This window comes from Aspergillus ibericus (genome assembly GCF_003184845.1).
Source record: "Aspergillus ibericus CBS 121593 unplaced genomic scaffold BO80scaffold_65, whole genome shotgun sequence".
Lineage (NCBI taxonomy): Eukaryota > Fungi > Ascomycota > Eurotiomycetes > Eurotiales > Aspergillaceae > Aspergillus > Aspergillus ibericus.
In genome coordinates, this window is record NW_020292163.1 from 147,976 (window position 1) to 164,729 (window position 16,754).

Below are 16,754 nucleotides of genomic sequence, written 5' to 3' on the forward strand. Positions count from 1 at the left end.
ATTTCCAACCCCGCGAGACATCTCTCGATTTGCATGGAAAGGAGCTATTGCTAGGGAATACCACTCCTCGATTCATTAACTCTTTTCGGCCGTATCCTACGAGCGACCTCCGAGTAAACAGGAGACATTGAATAGGATTAGGTCCAAAGATAACACCCCAACTCCAACGACAAAAAGCCACAACCACAACCAGCGGCCTTGCCGCCTACGGGTAGGGGTCCTCAACCAAGTAGACCGTCTGTTCATAACACCCTGTCACGCGTACAGTGAAGATTCCGGAACCAGCGAATCGATCAGGGTCAGTCAGTAGCCTAAGACTCCCGGGGTGCGCGGGGTCATGATCACATTTAACTTCACCCCGCCCCAGTGGTAGGACGACAAGCTATCCCGTCGAAGGTCAAAGTCTTGATTCACCAGCTCCATCGAGTAGAGGTACACCATCTTGGCCACCAACACGCGAAGGATCTGGTATGCCATCTGGCGTCCGGGACACTGCCGAGCACCGATGAGGAAGGGCCGCGAGGCCTTGAAGTCATCCTTGCGATTCGGGTTCAGCCACCGCTCCGGACGAAATTCATCGGGGCTCTCCCAGTATGGCTTGGCATGTCCAAGGGTGTAGTGATCCACTGCAACCCCCACCTATATACAAATTCTTGTGTCAGTGTCATGTGCCTCAATGTCCAGGTGGAAAGACGGAGGTCACGTACCCCCGGTGGAATATAAACGCCCTCGACCGTCGCGCCGCACGAGACCCGTTGCAGAATGCCGCCATTGAACGCCGGGGCCATGCGAAAGCTCTCATTGATACAGGCGTTGATATAGGGCAACTTGGCTAGGCGGCCATCCGTCAGCTCGTCGACGGAGCCACCGGCGGCCAAGAGCTCCGCTTCGAGGTTGACCATGCAGGGACGGTGGTGCAACAGGAAGTAGACGAGGTTGTTCAAGGCCGTCTCGGTGGCCCCGTAGACGCTGAACCTGCACCGGCCATTAGCTCCGCGCAACGGGCTCGGGGGCATTGCAGACTCACCCGGTAATGATGGTATTGATCAGCAGCAATGCCTCGGGGATGTCGGTCAGCCCGGCCTTGGTGGCCGCCCGTTGCAGCCGCGCGAGCTGGTGGTCGTCGAAGCTGGGCTCCTCGGCCGGTTGATCCTTCCAGGACGGATCCGTGGGTTGTCGGCAGATGGCACAGATCGTCTGCCACGCCTTGAAAAAGGCGGGCATGTGATCCTGAATCAGGGCCCGGGGCAGGAAGGTGCAGCAAACCTCCAAGAAACACATATAGCGGTCGAGCCATCGGAGGTTCAGGTGGAAGTGCACTATTGGGCTGGTTAGCATCGAGTCGGCTTCATCCGGCAGGCTGGAGGAATGGAGCAGATGCGCACCACGGGCTAACTCGGTACTGCGGGTGCCAAAGGCCACCATGCTCCCCAGTTGCCACAGACAGCGATCGTTCACGGTGGACAGTGGGATGGGCGTGGACCCCGTCTGGCCCACGGCATGAGCTTGCAGGGTCTCGGCCAGCGCCACATTGCAGTATCGCTCGGTACAGGCCGCCGTCAGTTCGGCCAGCGTCGTGGTAATCAGGGGCCGGAGCAATCGTCGATGCTCTTTGCGCGTCACATTTGCCAGCGACTCCTCCATCCCGCCGATGGACCCCAGCAGGCCCTTCCGGCTGCCATGAAGGGCAAAGTGCTTGTCGCCGTCGAACCCATAGATGCTGTCAAACGCGGTGACCGTAGCAAAGGACAGGTCGGAGGGCCCAATGCGCACCACCGGCCCTGCCAGCACATGGGAATGAGACATCATCATCATCATCATCATCATCATCATCATCAATGTCTAGGGACTCACTCACCGTATGTGTCGTGCAGGTCTTGGAAGGTGTAGACCAGCTTGTTGGTAAGGATCATCCGAAGGTTGCACACCTGGTTCCGGCCTTTAGCAGCAGACAGCAGGCTACCCGGCCATCAACTTACCGGGATGAATCTGGCGAGCCATGGCCCGGGGATTTGAGACAAGGGATCCAGCCAGAGTCGGTAAATCACCCACCCCACGATGGCGACGGCCACCTATGACCCGATGCTAGTAAGCGAGCGAAATCGGGATTTAGGTATTAATTGGAAAGAATGGACGTACCAGGTAGAGTGCCAACATGTTGAGTGGATGCCCTCTGACAAGTGCGTCGGATACCAGGCAAGGGCAGCACGAGTGCTGTGCGTACCCCCGTGCTCGCGACAACCTCCATGGTGCTTTCTTATAGAGGAGTCTACTGTCAAGCACGATGACGCCCGATCTGTCTCACAGCCCCGCGGTCTCTGGTCGAACGGTCCTGGAGATGGGGGACGCCTCGTATGACCAGGTTAATGCCCGACCTGGAAGCCTGCTAGCCCGCAAGCACCTCAGCAGCAGCTTGTCATTACCGGCCAACGGGGTATTGGGATCGCAACTGCCGTAATGGCCAGGTTCTTCCCCCTTGCGTCGGGGCTGCAGATGGGGGAGTGTCTCGAAGCAGGGCAACCATCCCGGAACCGGTAGGGATGGGCAAAGAGGCCCTGGCATTGGGGACGAGGAAAAGAGGAGCCGAGACCCTGATGGTGCCATGTTTTTCTTCACGGCTAGCCAAGGGGATTTGCATTGGAGGACCTGTCCTACGGTCGTAGCCAAATACGGGTCCCCGGTTCCCAGCCAAGCATGAGAGAGAACCGATGGAGCTGCTGACTGCAGGCGCATCGCGTGGCGCTCCATCCCCCCACCGGGCTGACAAGGGCTCCCTGGCACCTGCAACCGGGCCTGCATGTCATGCAATCCCGGCCAATAGCCCAGGTGGGATGGACCGAGTACTCTGAACGGACGATGGGATCATCCCCGCACGGCCGACAGAGTTATGGCCTCCCCAAGCCAAGGGTCAATGAAGCTGTTCAGGGGGCAGAGCATTCACCGGGCCCAGGTCACCGAAGGCCTGCAGAATACAAGGCTGGGAGGCCAGGAACTAGTCAGATGGGCGTAGTATTTCAACCCATTCTACCAGTTCCAGTCCACATGCCCTAATTACCGGCACTCTCGCTGACCGACGTCAATCGACCTCCCCATATAGAGCGTCGCACGGGTCTGGATTACACCTCACAGGCCATGGATTACGAGCCATACCCGGGAAAATGTCCATTAACACACCGATCGCTCGAGGAGGTTCGTGCTGGTGGTGATAAGTCACACCACTCCATTCCGGCCATTCGGCTCACCCAGAGCCACCGGATTCCATTGAGGTTTTCGGGTCAATCACCCCTCCCTCCAAGCGACGCGTATTTGTTTACGCGATCGATGCTGTTTCCCCATTTACTATATAACCCAGTGCCTCTACCAGCTCGTCGATCCCTGGAAGTACTGATAGCTCATCCATCGGGTAGCCCTGGCCGTTGGTTTGTATGGCCTCTACGCCACAGGCACTGATCCCGGACGTGGTCGCACCCAGGAGAATAAACGAGTCGACGACGCCAGTGGCTGTTACCCGGTCCTGGGAAATCCACATCCAAGGGGTAGGGTGGTGGCTCCTCGAGGCATCATAACCCCCACGAGCGTGAAGCTAGTCCCGACGAAGCCGAACAAGGATGATTCGGCTCCAGCACCATATCTCCGGGTGTGCCAGGAGGAAGCAGCAGAATCGACGCCTGCAACCCGTCACGGCTGCCTGCGACTGTGAGCCGCGACTGCTCTGGCCTTCTTGAGCTTCCCTGCGCCAAGACCAGCTCCGGAGCTGGCTATACAGGTCCAGCACCGGGCCGGGGAGCGGCACCACCCCGTTAGTTCAGCGGTGCAACTTCGGTCCGGGCCCCTGGAATGCCTGGGACATTGAGAGTGACTGCTCTGTACGACGCAGCTGCGCGGCTAATAGGATGCCCGCCGACCGGCCTGGGCCCCTCGAAATACGAGTTGCGTCTTGCATGGGAGGAGGTGGACGCAAGGGGGCCCTGCCCGAGTCTTATCAACGCGGCCAGCTCAGATGAGGGTCAGACAGCTCATCTTACACTCGGCGAGTTCTGGATACATCCCGGCAGTCAGGACAGTTTCGAATTCTGCGACACCCGGCTGACTACCCTCGTGCGAGTGCAATGGGGTTTGTATGACCTCGTCGGGCTTCAGCGCGCTCCAGGCGCGCAATGCCTCAACCGGCGTTATAACATCACTGCCAGCCTCACCCTGGTGGGATACCAACCAGGAGTTTTCCATGATGACGGGGACCACGGTGGGTCTATCCGCCCAACTCGAGCGATATGCGAGTCAGGCATCATCCAGCGCTTGCGCCATCGCGACACACCTCCGATCCCTTGAGCGGGAACCGGAGATCATGGGTGGCAATGCAATGGCAGCGCCAGGGATAGCCACGGCGCAGCTGAAGCTGGCCGAAGCCGCGTTTGAGCTGCTCAATCTCAGCCGAGATCCCGGCGATATCCTGACCCATCTGACTGCCGATGTGGGTAAATTGACCCCAGCCCGGGACTGCAGGAGACTGATGAACCCACCCCCCCCTTCCAGCTGCAACTCATCTGCGCCGTGCGATGGCTGTGCCACTTCAACATTCCATCCCTGATCCCGGAGGATGGCAGCCCCATCACGTACCCGGCACTGGCCAGGGCCGCCCAGGTGCCCGAACCGCTCCTCCGCAGCACCCTCCGCCTAGCCATGACCAGTCGCCTGTTCCAGGAGCCAGGGCCGAGTCCAGATCTGGTCGCGCACAGCCCTGTCTCCCGATGGTTGGCCAGCCACCCCGGGCTCGCCCATTGGGGGCGGTACTTTGCCCACACGGTCATCCCCACGGCGGTCCGCCATGTGGATGCCACCGACACCTGGCCCGGCAGCCAGAAGCTCCATGAAACCGCGCACAACCTGGCCTTTAACCACGAGGGGTCCTTCTTTGAGTACATCTCCCACGATGGGGCGCTGACGGTCGAGTTCTCGAGCTCGATGAACGCGCTGTCGGGGACCAGCGCCTTCAGCCATGCTCACACGGCCAGGAGCTATGACTGGGCCTCGCTGGGCCACGGGTTGGTGGTCGACGTGAGTGAGCCCTAACCCTTATTCCCTCGCGAGGCGGCCATGAGATTAACCGACGGCCAGATGGGCGGCTCGACGGGCCATGTCAGCGTCGCGCTGGCCGAAGTGTTCCCCCATCTCCAGTTCCTCGTGCAGGACCTCCCCGAGGTCATTGCGGACAGTGTCCCGCGGTTCTCGGAGCGGACGCTGCCTCTGGCCATCCACTCGCGGATCCGGTTCGAAGGCCACTCGTTCTTCACCCCGCAGCGGGTTCAGGGGGCATCCGTGTACTTGCTGCGGCACATCCTCCACGACTGGCCGGACCGTGAGGCCGTTCTCATTCTCCGGAATATTGTCCCCGCCTTAGGCCCAGAGAGCCGGATCCTCATCTCCGATATTGTCCTGCCCCCGCCGGGGTCGATTCCCAGCACGGAGGAGCGGGTGATGCGTTGCAACGACCTGCTTCTCCACCAGTTCACCAACACCCTGGAGAGAACGCTGGAGGATTGGGAGGCTCTCGTCACACAGGCCAGTGATCGGTTGCGGATTCGGCGGGTCTCGAGAGATCCCGGAAGTATCCTGTCCCTGGTGGAGCTAACGATGACATGAGAAGGAGGAGTGTGCCAAATCCCAGAATCCGAGTTGTGTGTCACTATTCGCGTGCGCTATAAAAGAAAAAGAAAAGACACCAGGAGCCGGGGGACCGGCACCGGGTCGTCATAGCCATTGTAGCTATCGTAGCCATTGGAGCCACCCCAGTTAGCATCCGGCCCTCGTCGGCACTACACCTGGTATGGGGTACCGAGTGCTTCGGATACGAGCAATGATACCAGGGTACCGCCACTGTAAGCTGACTAGGGGCCCCTGCAGCCAGCTGGCGTGCGTGTAATGCCTCGGATTTAAATCCCTCATCTCCTTTCTTGCCTGGGCTATGGATATCTCTCATGGGACACCGTTGTCGTTCGTTACACCAGATGCACGCTGACTATCCGTGGTGGTTGACGACCCTTCCTGCCAGCATCCATCATCGCTAGGGCTCCCGATGTCAGGCCATTTTTGCGTACCACTTCATGGGATGGGCCCGTCTGCGTTACTACAGAACGGCGACGCTACCGGGTTTGGATTCTGGACCGGTCCATCTGCACACACCGGGCAGTCAATCTGGCTCAAACTCTCGATCCGCATATTCATCGCGTCGAATAAAGCATAATGTGCATACCATTGGCCATCGCGGACCGTTATCAGCTGCGTCTCTCAACCGATCGGCGAACCCTGCTGTTGGTATGTGCATGCACCCTGCATGCTTATCTGGGTGCCCAATGGCCAGGGGCTACGGGGCGTGCTGGGTGGACATTCCGGTGCTCTGACTGCTGTGGCTCAGCCTGCAAGGGAGATATGACACTGGCCGTGTCATAGATTGATGCCCCTTTCCTCCCCCCGCTATCATGAGAAGAGCGACACCAGTAACCATAGTTGTCATGTGTGCCGCCGGTGAACGGGTCGAGAGTAAGGGCACTAACTATTGCTTGGTCGGTAGACCGATGCCCGTAGTTGGGACGGCCGTGCGCCATATAAATCGGATGCTATTCCCGCCGGGATCGAGAGACCCCTGACGGTGGAATCTTCCAAGTTTCTCTGCCAGCATGTCTGCCCCACAGAATATCCCCATCCCGGACGCCGGGAAACGCGTCTTGAGCACCGTGACCCTGGTGGGTGGAGTCCCCTACAACACCCCGTTTGGCCATCTCGTTTGTGAAGAGCAACGAGCCTGCTGACCCTGGACTGCCCTTAGGCCCCCGCCCTCGGGTTCGTGCCGATTGCGGTCCATTTTGACCTCTTCGGCTGTCTCCACGACGTCGGGAAGCCCGCCACCGCGCAGGACGTATGCAACGTGCATCGGAGGAAATACGGAGAATCGGATCTGTGTACGTTTCCAGAGTGTTAGCCCTGCCAGACTACGCGGTGGGGGATGAACATGGCTGATGGTGGTACCGGTTTGATCCAGCTGTGCCCTTGGCGAGTATGCTATTCCCTGTGGGACTCTGCATCATTTCTGGGGAGTAACTGACCGGTCTCCAGATGATGCCCTGTTCCTAATGGGAGGCCTCGGTTTCCTCGACCTCCTGCCCGACGATGTCTATCTCGCCAATGAAGTGACCAAGTTTCTGGTCGAGACACCGTCAGCACAACACGGCGCCATGCATTTGTATATTCCTCATGTGCTGCCCACTTCCCATCTGGAGGCTAATCTCTGTTTTCTACAGCACCTCCGAAGGCCTACTGGGGGCCGCCTTTCTCATGCGCCACCTGCAAGACACCAAATTCCAGTACCCCTTCCAGGAATGCGACACGCCCTTTCAATATGCCTACAAATGCATGGGCAACGATTTCCTGGCGCAAGAACATGTGTACTCGGTCATGCACCACACCGGCCGGCTGGACAGCTTCAACACCTTCATGACAGGCAAGTTCGGCCGCTGGGGTACGATGCCCGACCGGGTCCGCAAACTCGGCTATGACCTGGATGGCCTGCTGCAGTCCGTGACCCCCGACCATCTCCGGATTGTGGACATTGGAGGGGGCCGAGGAGAGCTTCTCCTCGAGTTGAAAGCCGCGTACCCTCATCTCCTGCACAAGGACCATCTCATTCTGCAGGAATACAATGCCGATATCGGGGTGGTGCCCGAAGTCACCGAGATGGAGTGGAACTACAAGGAGAATGGCAGTGAACAACCGGTTCAGGGGGCATTACTCTACTCCATGGCGCATGTGTTACATAATCTGTCGGACATTGAGTCCATCAAGCTCCTGGCCAAGGTCGCCCGGGTCATGGCCCCGGGGTCGCGGCTCCTGATCCAGGAGCTCACCAAGAACGCGGCCAGTGCGACGACCCACGCCGCCATGATTGTCATGCACGCCGGGCGGGAGCGGACCAGTGCCGAGTGGCAGGACTTGGCCGCCTTTGCTGGCTTGGAGGTGACGTTCGAGGCGTATCCTCCGCTGGGGGAGTGTGTGGTGGAGATGCGAAAGGTCTTGAACTGAATGGTAGGCCCTGCTGCAAGCATGTGTTTTGATATGGCGCCCAGGATAGCGATGTTGGTACCCCTATAATAAAATCCAGGTTGAAGCGCCATACCGTACCCCCATACGTAGCGCAAGCTGTCTGCCTGGGGCACTATGTTGATTTCTCACGGGATATTGGTGCTACGCCCCAGGAACCCCCGTTAACACAAGGGTCAGATCATGAATAATATCCAAATGCTATCATCATCCTACCAATGGGTTAATAGAACGGTTAAGCGAGGCAGCAGAGACTGGATGACGCTCGAGGATAGTAGTAGTGGCTGGGTTTCCATATATATATATATATATATATATACATAACAGAAAATGGGGTTTGGTGGTAGGGGGTTATGTTATAAATTGATTCTTAGTTATATGGCTAGACTGGATTTTCTATTACCCTAATTTTTAAGGGAAGTTACTATTACTAGCCTGTTTAGGCAGATAAACACTATAAGACGTGTCAATCTGGGGGGGGGGGTGTCAGCTGGAGTCCTAACTAACTACCTGAGTTTACTAGTACTTAGTCTACTATACAGTCTACTAAGCGCCTGCAGGTAGTTAACAAGTGACCAAGGACACGCTGACTAATCGTCCATTCAGTGTATTGAAGCAGACTCTGAGTGGTCACTACAAGGTCAACACCTTTTTATCCCGAAGATTCGGTATCGACTGAATCAAGCTCAGCGATGGCAGAGAAAGAATTTTAGCCTAGACCTGGGGAAGTGGGAGTATTAGGGAATGCACGGACCGCCACTTGCTGTTGAGGCTGAGCATTACTGGGTTGAGTGCCTACCATTCAGTAATAATTAAATCCTGACATATTAGAACAGGATGGACTGAACTTTCATGGACGCTCGCTGACAGCGTAATCTCAACCGGTCTGATAATCAGCATCTACTCACCGTCATTGGCTGCCACTAATACTTTTGGCCTTCTGGCCCCAACTTTATCCCTGTAAGATTACCCAAAATAGCGACACGCAGATTAGGCGGCCCATTGTATAAGCAGCTAAGGAGAGTGTATGAGCCGAAGGGAGCGATGATGACGACGCCCCGCTCATAAGGGTTACATATAGCAATCAAAGGATGTTGTTGAGGTAAAATCTTACACGCCAGACTCTATTTTATAGCACTAGACAAGAGCGCGAGCCCAAGTGGGGGAAAAAGAACATAAATACTAAGAGGGGACAAACCATGGCGGAAAAGCTCTTCAGTTTGGAAAGCTGAGAGTATCATCCAGACCTTTCCTTCTTTTCGAAGCCAAAACATCGAGCTGTCATCTGCCAAAATCACCGTTTCATCATATTTCTAGCAATCTTTCAATATGGCGCAACCAGATCACCCGTACCATGTTCAGAAATCAGTGGATAAGGTACAATCCTTTCCTTTTCATAGATCAGTCAGTGGTCTATGGGAAGAAAAATGGAAGAACCTCGCCTATTCTGGTCTTTATCCCTTTGGAGATGGGAAAGGAGAGGACTTTGACCAGATCTTTACCCAGTTGATCAGAGAGAGTGGCGATGACCCATCTGTCTTATATGACCCAGATAGATACGCCAAACCGTTCTTTCCAGTTGCCGACGGTTTGGTCCAACGCGCCAAGGAGTATGAAACGGTCGGGGACCTTGAAAACGCGCGAGATTTGTTCTTGCGTGCCGCATCGGTATACCGCATCGCGCGTTTTCCGATTCCCCGCTCGCCACTGGGCAAAAAAGCGTGGGAGCTTGGCAGGGAGGCTTATTTGAACGCTTCTCCTTATCTCTCGCCACCAAATGTGGAAGTCCATATCCCGCATCGACACGCCTCCCTTGAAGCAGGTGAATCCAAGGACGCCATCATCGCTGCTTTCCTCCGCTTCCCCAATAATAGCACAAAGCCGGAATCTGGTTGGCCGCTTTTGCTTTTTATCTGTGGCCTGGATGCCTATCGAACGGACCACACGGCAGCTTTACCTTACGGTAAGCTTGCCAGTCACCTATATCACGGCCAGGCAGTGCTTCTAGTTGATATTCCCGGTACCGCCGATTCGCCTGGGGCACCCAACGATCCTAAGTCGCCCGATCGCCTGTGGAGCAGCGTGCTCGATTGGGTCGAAGAGCACAAAGACCAATATGACTTCAACCCTTCACGAATTTTAGCGCGCGGTATCAGTACGGGCGGCTACTATGCCATGCGCATCGCGCATACTCACGCCGACCGACTGCTCGCTGTGGTCGCTCAGGGCGGAGGCAGCCACCACATGTTTGACCCGGAGTGGATCCAAGCCCAAAACCATATGGAGTATCCTTTTGCGTTGGCTGAGGCTCTGGCTTACAAATTTGGGTATACGGATGTAAAGGAATACGCGTCCGGTAATGCACGGGAGCGTTTCAGTCTTCTTGAGAGTGGAATATTCGATAAGGGCTGCACCCGGCTGTTGCTGATCAATGGCATGGAGGACAGTATCTTCCCTATCGAGGACAGCATCCTTCCTCTGCGACATGGCAGCGTAAAAGATGTGAGGCTTATCGATGGGAGAACTCATATGGGGTTTCCAGAGGCAGAACCAATTCAGCGTGACTGGCTCTTAGGAATCCTTGCGCAGGAAGACGAACGTAATGGACGACAAAGCAGATAGGTGGATCGAAGGAAGTCATCGGGTTTCGTACATGCGTAAGCATTAGACTATCAACCACCTACCTGCAGAACTGTCTATCAGGGGTATTGCTACTACTATCTAGTCGGAGTGCATGCCATATGCTATTTCCTGAAATCCTGCCGTACCACAACATGAAAAAGGAGTCCACAAGTATTGTGTTGAAGAATAAATTTAATTGCGAAATATGCTAGTACTCTAAGTACTTTCCTTAGAGTACTTTTCTGGTGTTTCTCTTCTATATCCAGAGGATCGGCAGATAGTCGCAGCATTCATGAAAAGAGGTACAGGCATACCTGGCAGTTCTTTGATGGTATTTACTTGTGGTCAGGTCTCAGATAGAGATTCTTCATCTTCATAGATCTCTGATAACCTATCTTCTAAGAAAAAGGCGTATGTCGTGCTCAATAACTGGTCTAGGTATCTCATGGAGGATCAGGTGTTGGAAATTATCCTGTCCATCAAGCCAAGGCGAAATGCTGTCTCAGGCCGGCGGGTCAGGAAGATCAGAAGACGTAAGAATGTAGACTGATGCAACTGTGGCAGAAGTTCGAGTATTATTGCTAACTCGAGAGCGATGCCACTAAGTAAAGCTAGGCAGCTACTGCCTTTCTTACCATAACCCCCGTGATCCTGCATGCGGTCGTCCGCCGGCACTGTCAGGTCGCCATAGAAATCTACAACCTTCTGGCGATCAAGGCGATGGTGGCGAAATTCATCATTCCACGACTCATTCGCAACTTGTGACCTAGGCCTGGACATTGGCGTCACGAAATCCTGCTTTTTTTAGGCCGCGAAGCCTTGGTAGAACAGATGGACGCGTCTTCCGGGGTAGGTGGTGACAATGACACACCCGGCTGTGTGGCCTGTGCGGGAAGCCATTTTATGATGGTAATCAGCAGATAGGCAGAAAATGATTACAATTATTTTACCCTTCAAGCTGCTGCCTCTCAGGTAGATCTGCCAACAGATTATGCTACGTATATTCTCATGGGACTTTAAGCTCTTCCTACTTTTCATGTACCGGACCAGGCTCAAAAGCTCATCTTTGTGAAGCTGTAATGTCTCTTTCTGTATAGATCCTGCCAACAGTACAGTCCTAACCCATAACCGCTACCATGATTATCATGTAGATTCGATGTTAATGGAGGCTTAGATGTTGCTGCTCTCCTCTGCGCGGGCTATCCTTTTCAAGCTTCTAGGCCATATTCGCAGCTGAGGTTGTGCTTCCGGCAGGCACTGCACATAGATTCACTGGAACATCGAATCTTTCGCGTAGGACAGAAAACACAGCTGCGTCGCAGACCCATGGTGAGATCTAGATGCGCCAGGAGGGAAATTGATTATCTAAATGCTGGAAGGCAACTAAACTGGCAGGTGGATGTCAGCAAGCTAAGTTCGTCATGTCAATCAGCCCGAACCGCTGCCTAAATTGGCACTAGTCCAACTATTTGCGCGGGTTCCCATGACTAGTACCACTGTTCTCCCGGGGTGACCCCGGTGCTTAGACTGCAATGAGGAACGTCCTACTGGAGATCAGGAATGCCAGAAGCCCCTTAACCCCCGGTCCTCCCAGAGACCTCGCACAATCTCCGTATCCTACAGTTGAACATCATGAAATTTAGGACAGGAATGAACCCTCATAAGCCACCACCAAATGACAGACATCGTACTCTTAGTCCTGGAAACCCAATCTCCGCGTATCGCACCCCACCCATAACACTACTCCAACCAACCCATGAATATAGCACCAAACAACCACCAAACGTAATTCAGAATGCAATTCAGGGATATCCTAATGCCACATACCAGATGTCGAAACTAATTCTAGCAGAATACTTCAATCGGTACCACCTGGCGTGAAACAACCAGCCGATACTTCCCAGCCTGATCGAACATGTCGACGAGCTCACCACTTTCTTCCAGATGTATCAACTGTAGTGATGCTTATCGCGGGGCACAGCAACATATTTGGCTCTACACAATCTAAGATTTTGGAAGCAGTAATAGCAAAATGGCTGCTATACAAGGCTGAGTCACGTAGGCTGCACAGAGCTAGTGCTACTGGTACTAGTGAGTGCGGTCGATCAAGCCTGGTTACAGATATGATTAAGGGTCGTAATGGTTGTCGCCTTCAGATTCAAGGGAGCCTTTAATAGTCTTAATCTGTCTAGGGTAGATGCACACCTGGGGTCCGAAGGAAGCAGATATACATTAGAAGTCATGTAAATAGATTAAGGATATCAGTCTTTCGGCTGAGCCGCCGGCCTTTAATGAATTTTGTGTGTGTGTGTGTGTGTGTATCACCACAACTTCTCTGCTGGAACAGCTGGCGTACCTTCCATTAGCAATCACACAGGCGTCGGCATACGTCAACAAAAAGCGCCTAGGTCTATTTCTATACCTCGGCCTTTCACGACAAGCGGAACAGGACGCCGTGGAACTCCTGATTGTAGACTTCAGAGACCCAGGACGCTATAAGGACACTCAGAACCCTGTGATCACCACCTGGTTAATATCATTTAAGTAGACTCAGCAGCAGAATCAATTAGCAGTAGACTATCTATCTTTTATGTTCTGTATCAGTCTACGAAACATCCTGTTGTCACGTCTGCCTCTCCAATCAACAGAGAAACAGAAACTTAACCGCTTGGTGCTTCTAAATGCGTACTCGATCACTCACAGCTGACGCAAACATAGCTATGAACAGACTTGTGCAAACTGCGACCCGGGACTGGCTTCGAAAATATGGGGTTTCCTGTCTCGAGATCCGAAGGGTGGCTGATCAGTTTGGAAAACTCTTCCCGGACAATAGTCATGATAAACGAGGGCTGTGGCGAGAATACCTCACCCATGCATTAGTACTTGCGCATGAGAATGACTTTATTCCACAATTAAAATAGTACATAAAATTAGTTGAGAGGATTTCAGATTGCCTTGCAAGTGACGGAAGGTATTGCGGGGCAGAGGCACTATATCGCAAGCTGATGTAGATAAATCAGGACAAAAATGGCTCCAAGCATCCCTCTACTCTGACCAGGATCGCGAACTTGGCAGTAACCTACCGGATCAGGGATGATGAAATGAAGCTGAGAAGCTGGGAGTGTAAGTTATCGAGGCATCCAGGACAGTGCTGGGAGCTGAGCATCCTGACACTCTGATCAACATGCATGATCTTGCCTTTACATACAAATAGATGGGTAAACACACCGAACCCTCAGACCTAATGACACAATGTGCTACGCTTCGTGCCAGAAATACAGGCCCTACCCACCCGGATACCTTGTGTTCCAGTGATGCTCTTACGAAATGGCAAAAGATAGCACATCATGAATATCCAAGGCCTGATAAAGATCGAAGACGAGACGCCTTGAATTGTGTTCTGGGTTTGAAAGTAGAGAACTATTATTATAGTTTTGTACCTAACTACTCTCTAATATTTATAAATTCCTTCTCAAAAGGAAGGTCTGGGATAGCAGAGCTCTAAGAAACAGAATAATTTCAGAGTAATTAGGTGGCCATCTGAGGCCCAAGGGCTGAAGTGGTACGTCAGTTGACATCCACTAGAAGATGGATGCGTCATGTGAAACCTGCCCCGCGTTGAAGGCATCTTCGTTCAGTGAGAGGCCTATCGAGACCCACGACCAATCAATCCACGTTTGGCCTTACAGTGGGTCATGAAGCTGACATTTGTTTGAGAACAAAATACATGGTAATCCACTATCTTTTCTTACTATATATGCTAATTATTACTACTATATCTCTAATGAAATAGAAGGATGCTAGCCATATTAAGTCAGATTAATAATTCAGGCGGAAAAGGCGCCAAACACAGAAACTTTTGCCGTAGAATTCTAAGAGTCTCACATCAGCACTAGACAAAATTGGGTCACAGGATCAACCCTGCGCCTGATAACAATTTCCAACACTCACTCTTCCCCTTTTCCCTCTACACATCTCGACATGGCTGGATTTCTAGGCCCCCGGGCCATCTTCTGGGCCTTCATCGTCCTCACCACAGCCGTGATTTACAAAACCTACATACACAACTTCATCTTCCTCACCCTCGGTATTGGACGAGAGATCCAACCAATCGAGGACTTCCAATGGACCTGTGAACGTGTCCGACACTCTCTCTTGGAGGGCTGTGAAGACCTGTGGCTCGATGAACAGAACCGAAAGCTGTACGCAGCATGCAACAGCCTCGAGTCTCGCAAGGGTTGGTCGCCTGGAGGCAACAATTACAACATCTCCGCAAGATCCCGCACGGATCACATCGCTGTTATGGATGTTGACCAGCCTGGCTCAGATGGACTGTACGGTCTACGTCAGCTCAAGATCAGTGGATATCAGGATGATCTGGACTTGCATGGATTTGATGTCCGCAGGATTAAAGGCCGGCTTCGGTTCTGGTTGATCAATCACAGACCTCCTGTTGACCATGCCACTGGAGAATTCCTCGATGCTCTGGTCGTTGGGGCAAACTCTACTGTTGAGATTTTTGATCTGGATGAGACCTTGGACACGCTTGAGCATGTTAATACTGTGGCCAGCGAGGCGATTGTCACGCCCAACGGCGTGGCAGTGGAAGAAGATGGTCTGGGGTTCGTGATCACAAACGACCACAACACCAAGACTGGAACGTTCCGTAATCTGGAAATGCTGTCTGGAGGCGGAAGTCTCGCATACTGTCGATCTAACACAGGGAAATGCCATATCGCGGCTGACAGGGGATTCTCCATGGCTAACGGAATAGCCCATGACAAGAATGGCTACTACTATGTCGCTAACTCTGCGTCTGGGCTTATTACCGTTCATAAACTCGTCAATAACGAATTGATCCAGGTTGAATCAATCAATACCGGGTACCCAATGGATAACCTGTGGCTTGATGTGGATGGTAACCTTATTGCAGCTGCGTTCCCTGATTTAATTGGCCTTGTGAGATCTAGCATAGATCCATACAATTCTGTTGCCCCTGCTACTGTCCTCATGATCAATGACATTGCGAAGCAGTTGAAGACTTATGGAAGGAATGTCAAACTGTCAAAATTAGTGGAGGATAGAGATGCTAAAAGCCTTCCCAGCTCGACAGTCGCTGTGCATGATGCGAAGGGTCATAAGCTGTTTTTGGCGGGTATGTTCTCTCCATTTATCACAATTTGTGAACAACGTCCCTAGTTATCTATGCCCAAGAGCGAGCACTATCTTGGTCGATATGTTTCAGAAACCTTTTTGTACATAACTCTACAGGCAGACCACTCACTCACTCCGTTGGGCTGTGATAGGTGCAAGGGGAATGAACATTCATTAAGCGTTTCCTCGGGGCTGGGAGATTCGATGTCTCTATATATCCCTTCTTCCGAGAGGTGGTCGGGGGTAGGGTTTGTTCATAAAACCCGCCCAGTTACCCCCTTTGTGTAATAGACATCCTAGGTTCCCATGAATGACTCATACTCAATTCACTTTCTCAGGTGGCACATATAACAGACCAAAGAAAGCTGCCAGACTCTATCTGGAAGTAGAATGGGAAAGAAGAAGTCTTACTGGCTCGAAATCTTCAAAAAGTCACGGTATAGCTGCTCAGCTTATAGTTTAGATTCAGTGTTGGAGACATAATTCGATATTTTATTTCCATTGGGGGCTGAAGGTAACCATAAGCTGAATGGTGTCCCGGTTCTTGTTCTCATCTCTTATCTAGGGGGAGAGGTCACATTGCCTTCTTTTTTTAGTCCGCTTTGGATTGCATCGCCATTTCTGTCAGGGTTATTGAAAAGCAGACTCAACTCACTCGACAGACCGATACCGTCTAGGAAGCTGGTGAACTTCTTGAAGTGTGTATCAAAGTCAATACCTCACATAGTTAGCCAGGAAATATCGAGCTATAAGTAATGAGCACTTACCACCCTTAAAATTTGGTGAAGATAAGGTATTAGGAGCGTAGTGCATCTCGTCCATGAATTATTAGGGTTTAGGGATTTAGGGTTTATTAGGGTTTAGGGTTTATTAGGGTTTAGGGTTTA

The 16,754-nt window shown here is 52.8% G+C and overlaps 7 protein-coding genes across 7 annotated transcripts; 5 read left to right on the plus strand and 2 right to left on the minus strand.

Moving 5' to 3' along the window:
* Positions 1-65: 65 nt before the first annotated feature.
* Positions 66-2,328, minus strand: BO80DRAFT_469044 (cytochrome P450). The gene is made up of 7 exons (XM_025722979.1): positions 2,140-2,328; positions 1,980-2,072; positions 1,859-1,928; positions 1,386-1,781; positions 1,028-1,319; positions 708-975; positions 66-639 (listed from the first exon to the last, which is right to left on the minus strand). Exons 1-7 carry the CDS (start codon positions 2,155-2,157, stop codon positions 304-306), a joined length of 1,473 nt encoding a protein of 490 aa, XP_025570268.1. The 5' UTR covers positions 2,158-2,328; the 3' UTR covers positions 66-303.
* On the minus strand, positions 2,138-2,966 carry BO80DRAFT_246779 (uncharacterized protein). Its single transcript, XM_025714596.1, has one exon. The coding sequence runs from the start codon at positions 2,797-2,799 to the stop codon at positions 2,302-2,304; it is 498 nt and encodes a 165-aa protein (XP_025570269.1). The 5' UTR covers positions 2,800-2,966; the 3' UTR covers positions 2,138-2,301.
* An 871-nt stretch (positions 2,967-3,837) lies between these two features.
* BO80DRAFT_469045 (S-adenosyl-L-methionine-dependent methyltransferase) lies at positions 3,838-6,241 on the plus strand (the record flags this gene model as incomplete). Its single annotated transcript, XM_025722980.1, has 5 exons — positions 3,838-4,114; positions 4,191-4,471; positions 4,534-5,055; positions 5,116-5,619; positions 6,131-6,241. 5 exons carry the CDS (start codon positions 3,838-3,840, stop codon positions 6,239-6,241), a joined length of 1,695 nt encoding a protein of 564 aa, XP_025570270.1.
* A 417-nt stretch (positions 6,242-6,658) lies between these two features.
* On the plus strand, positions 6,659-8,378 carry BO80DRAFT_393040 (O-methyltransferase). The gene is made up of 5 exons (XM_025717241.1): positions 6,659-6,740; positions 6,824-6,956; positions 7,037-7,051; positions 7,111-7,237; positions 7,296-8,378. Exons 1-5 carry the CDS (start codon positions 6,675-6,677, stop codon positions 8,071-8,073), a joined length of 1,119 nt encoding a protein of 372 aa, XP_025570271.1. The 5' UTR covers positions 6,659-6,674; the 3' UTR covers positions 8,074-8,378.
* An 835-nt stretch (positions 8,379-9,213) lies between these two features.
* On the plus strand, positions 9,214-10,992 carry BO80DRAFT_429542 (alpha/beta hydrolase family protein). The gene has a single exon (XM_025720490.1). It carries the CDS (start codon positions 9,421-9,423, stop codon positions 10,711-10,713), a length of 1,293 nt encoding a protein of 430 aa, XP_025570272.1. The 5' UTR covers positions 9,214-9,420; the 3' UTR covers positions 10,714-10,992.
* A 2,044-nt stretch (positions 10,993-13,036) lies between these two features.
* On the plus strand, positions 13,037-13,958 carry BO80DRAFT_485751 (uncharacterized protein). The gene has a single exon (XM_025723504.1). The coding sequence runs from the start codon at positions 13,395-13,397 to the stop codon at positions 13,632-13,634; it is 240 nt and encodes a 79-aa protein (XP_025570273.1). The 5' UTR covers positions 13,037-13,394; the 3' UTR covers positions 13,635-13,958.
* A 719-nt stretch (positions 13,959-14,677) lies between these two features.
* Positions 14,678-16,167, plus strand: BO80DRAFT_418038 (calcium-dependent phosphotriesterase). Its single transcript, XM_025718246.1, has one exon. It carries the CDS (start codon positions 14,695-14,697, stop codon positions 15,910-15,912), a length of 1,218 nt encoding a protein of 405 aa, XP_025570274.1. The 5' UTR covers positions 14,678-14,694; the 3' UTR covers positions 15,913-16,167.
* Positions 16,168-16,754: the final 587 nt, after the last annotated feature.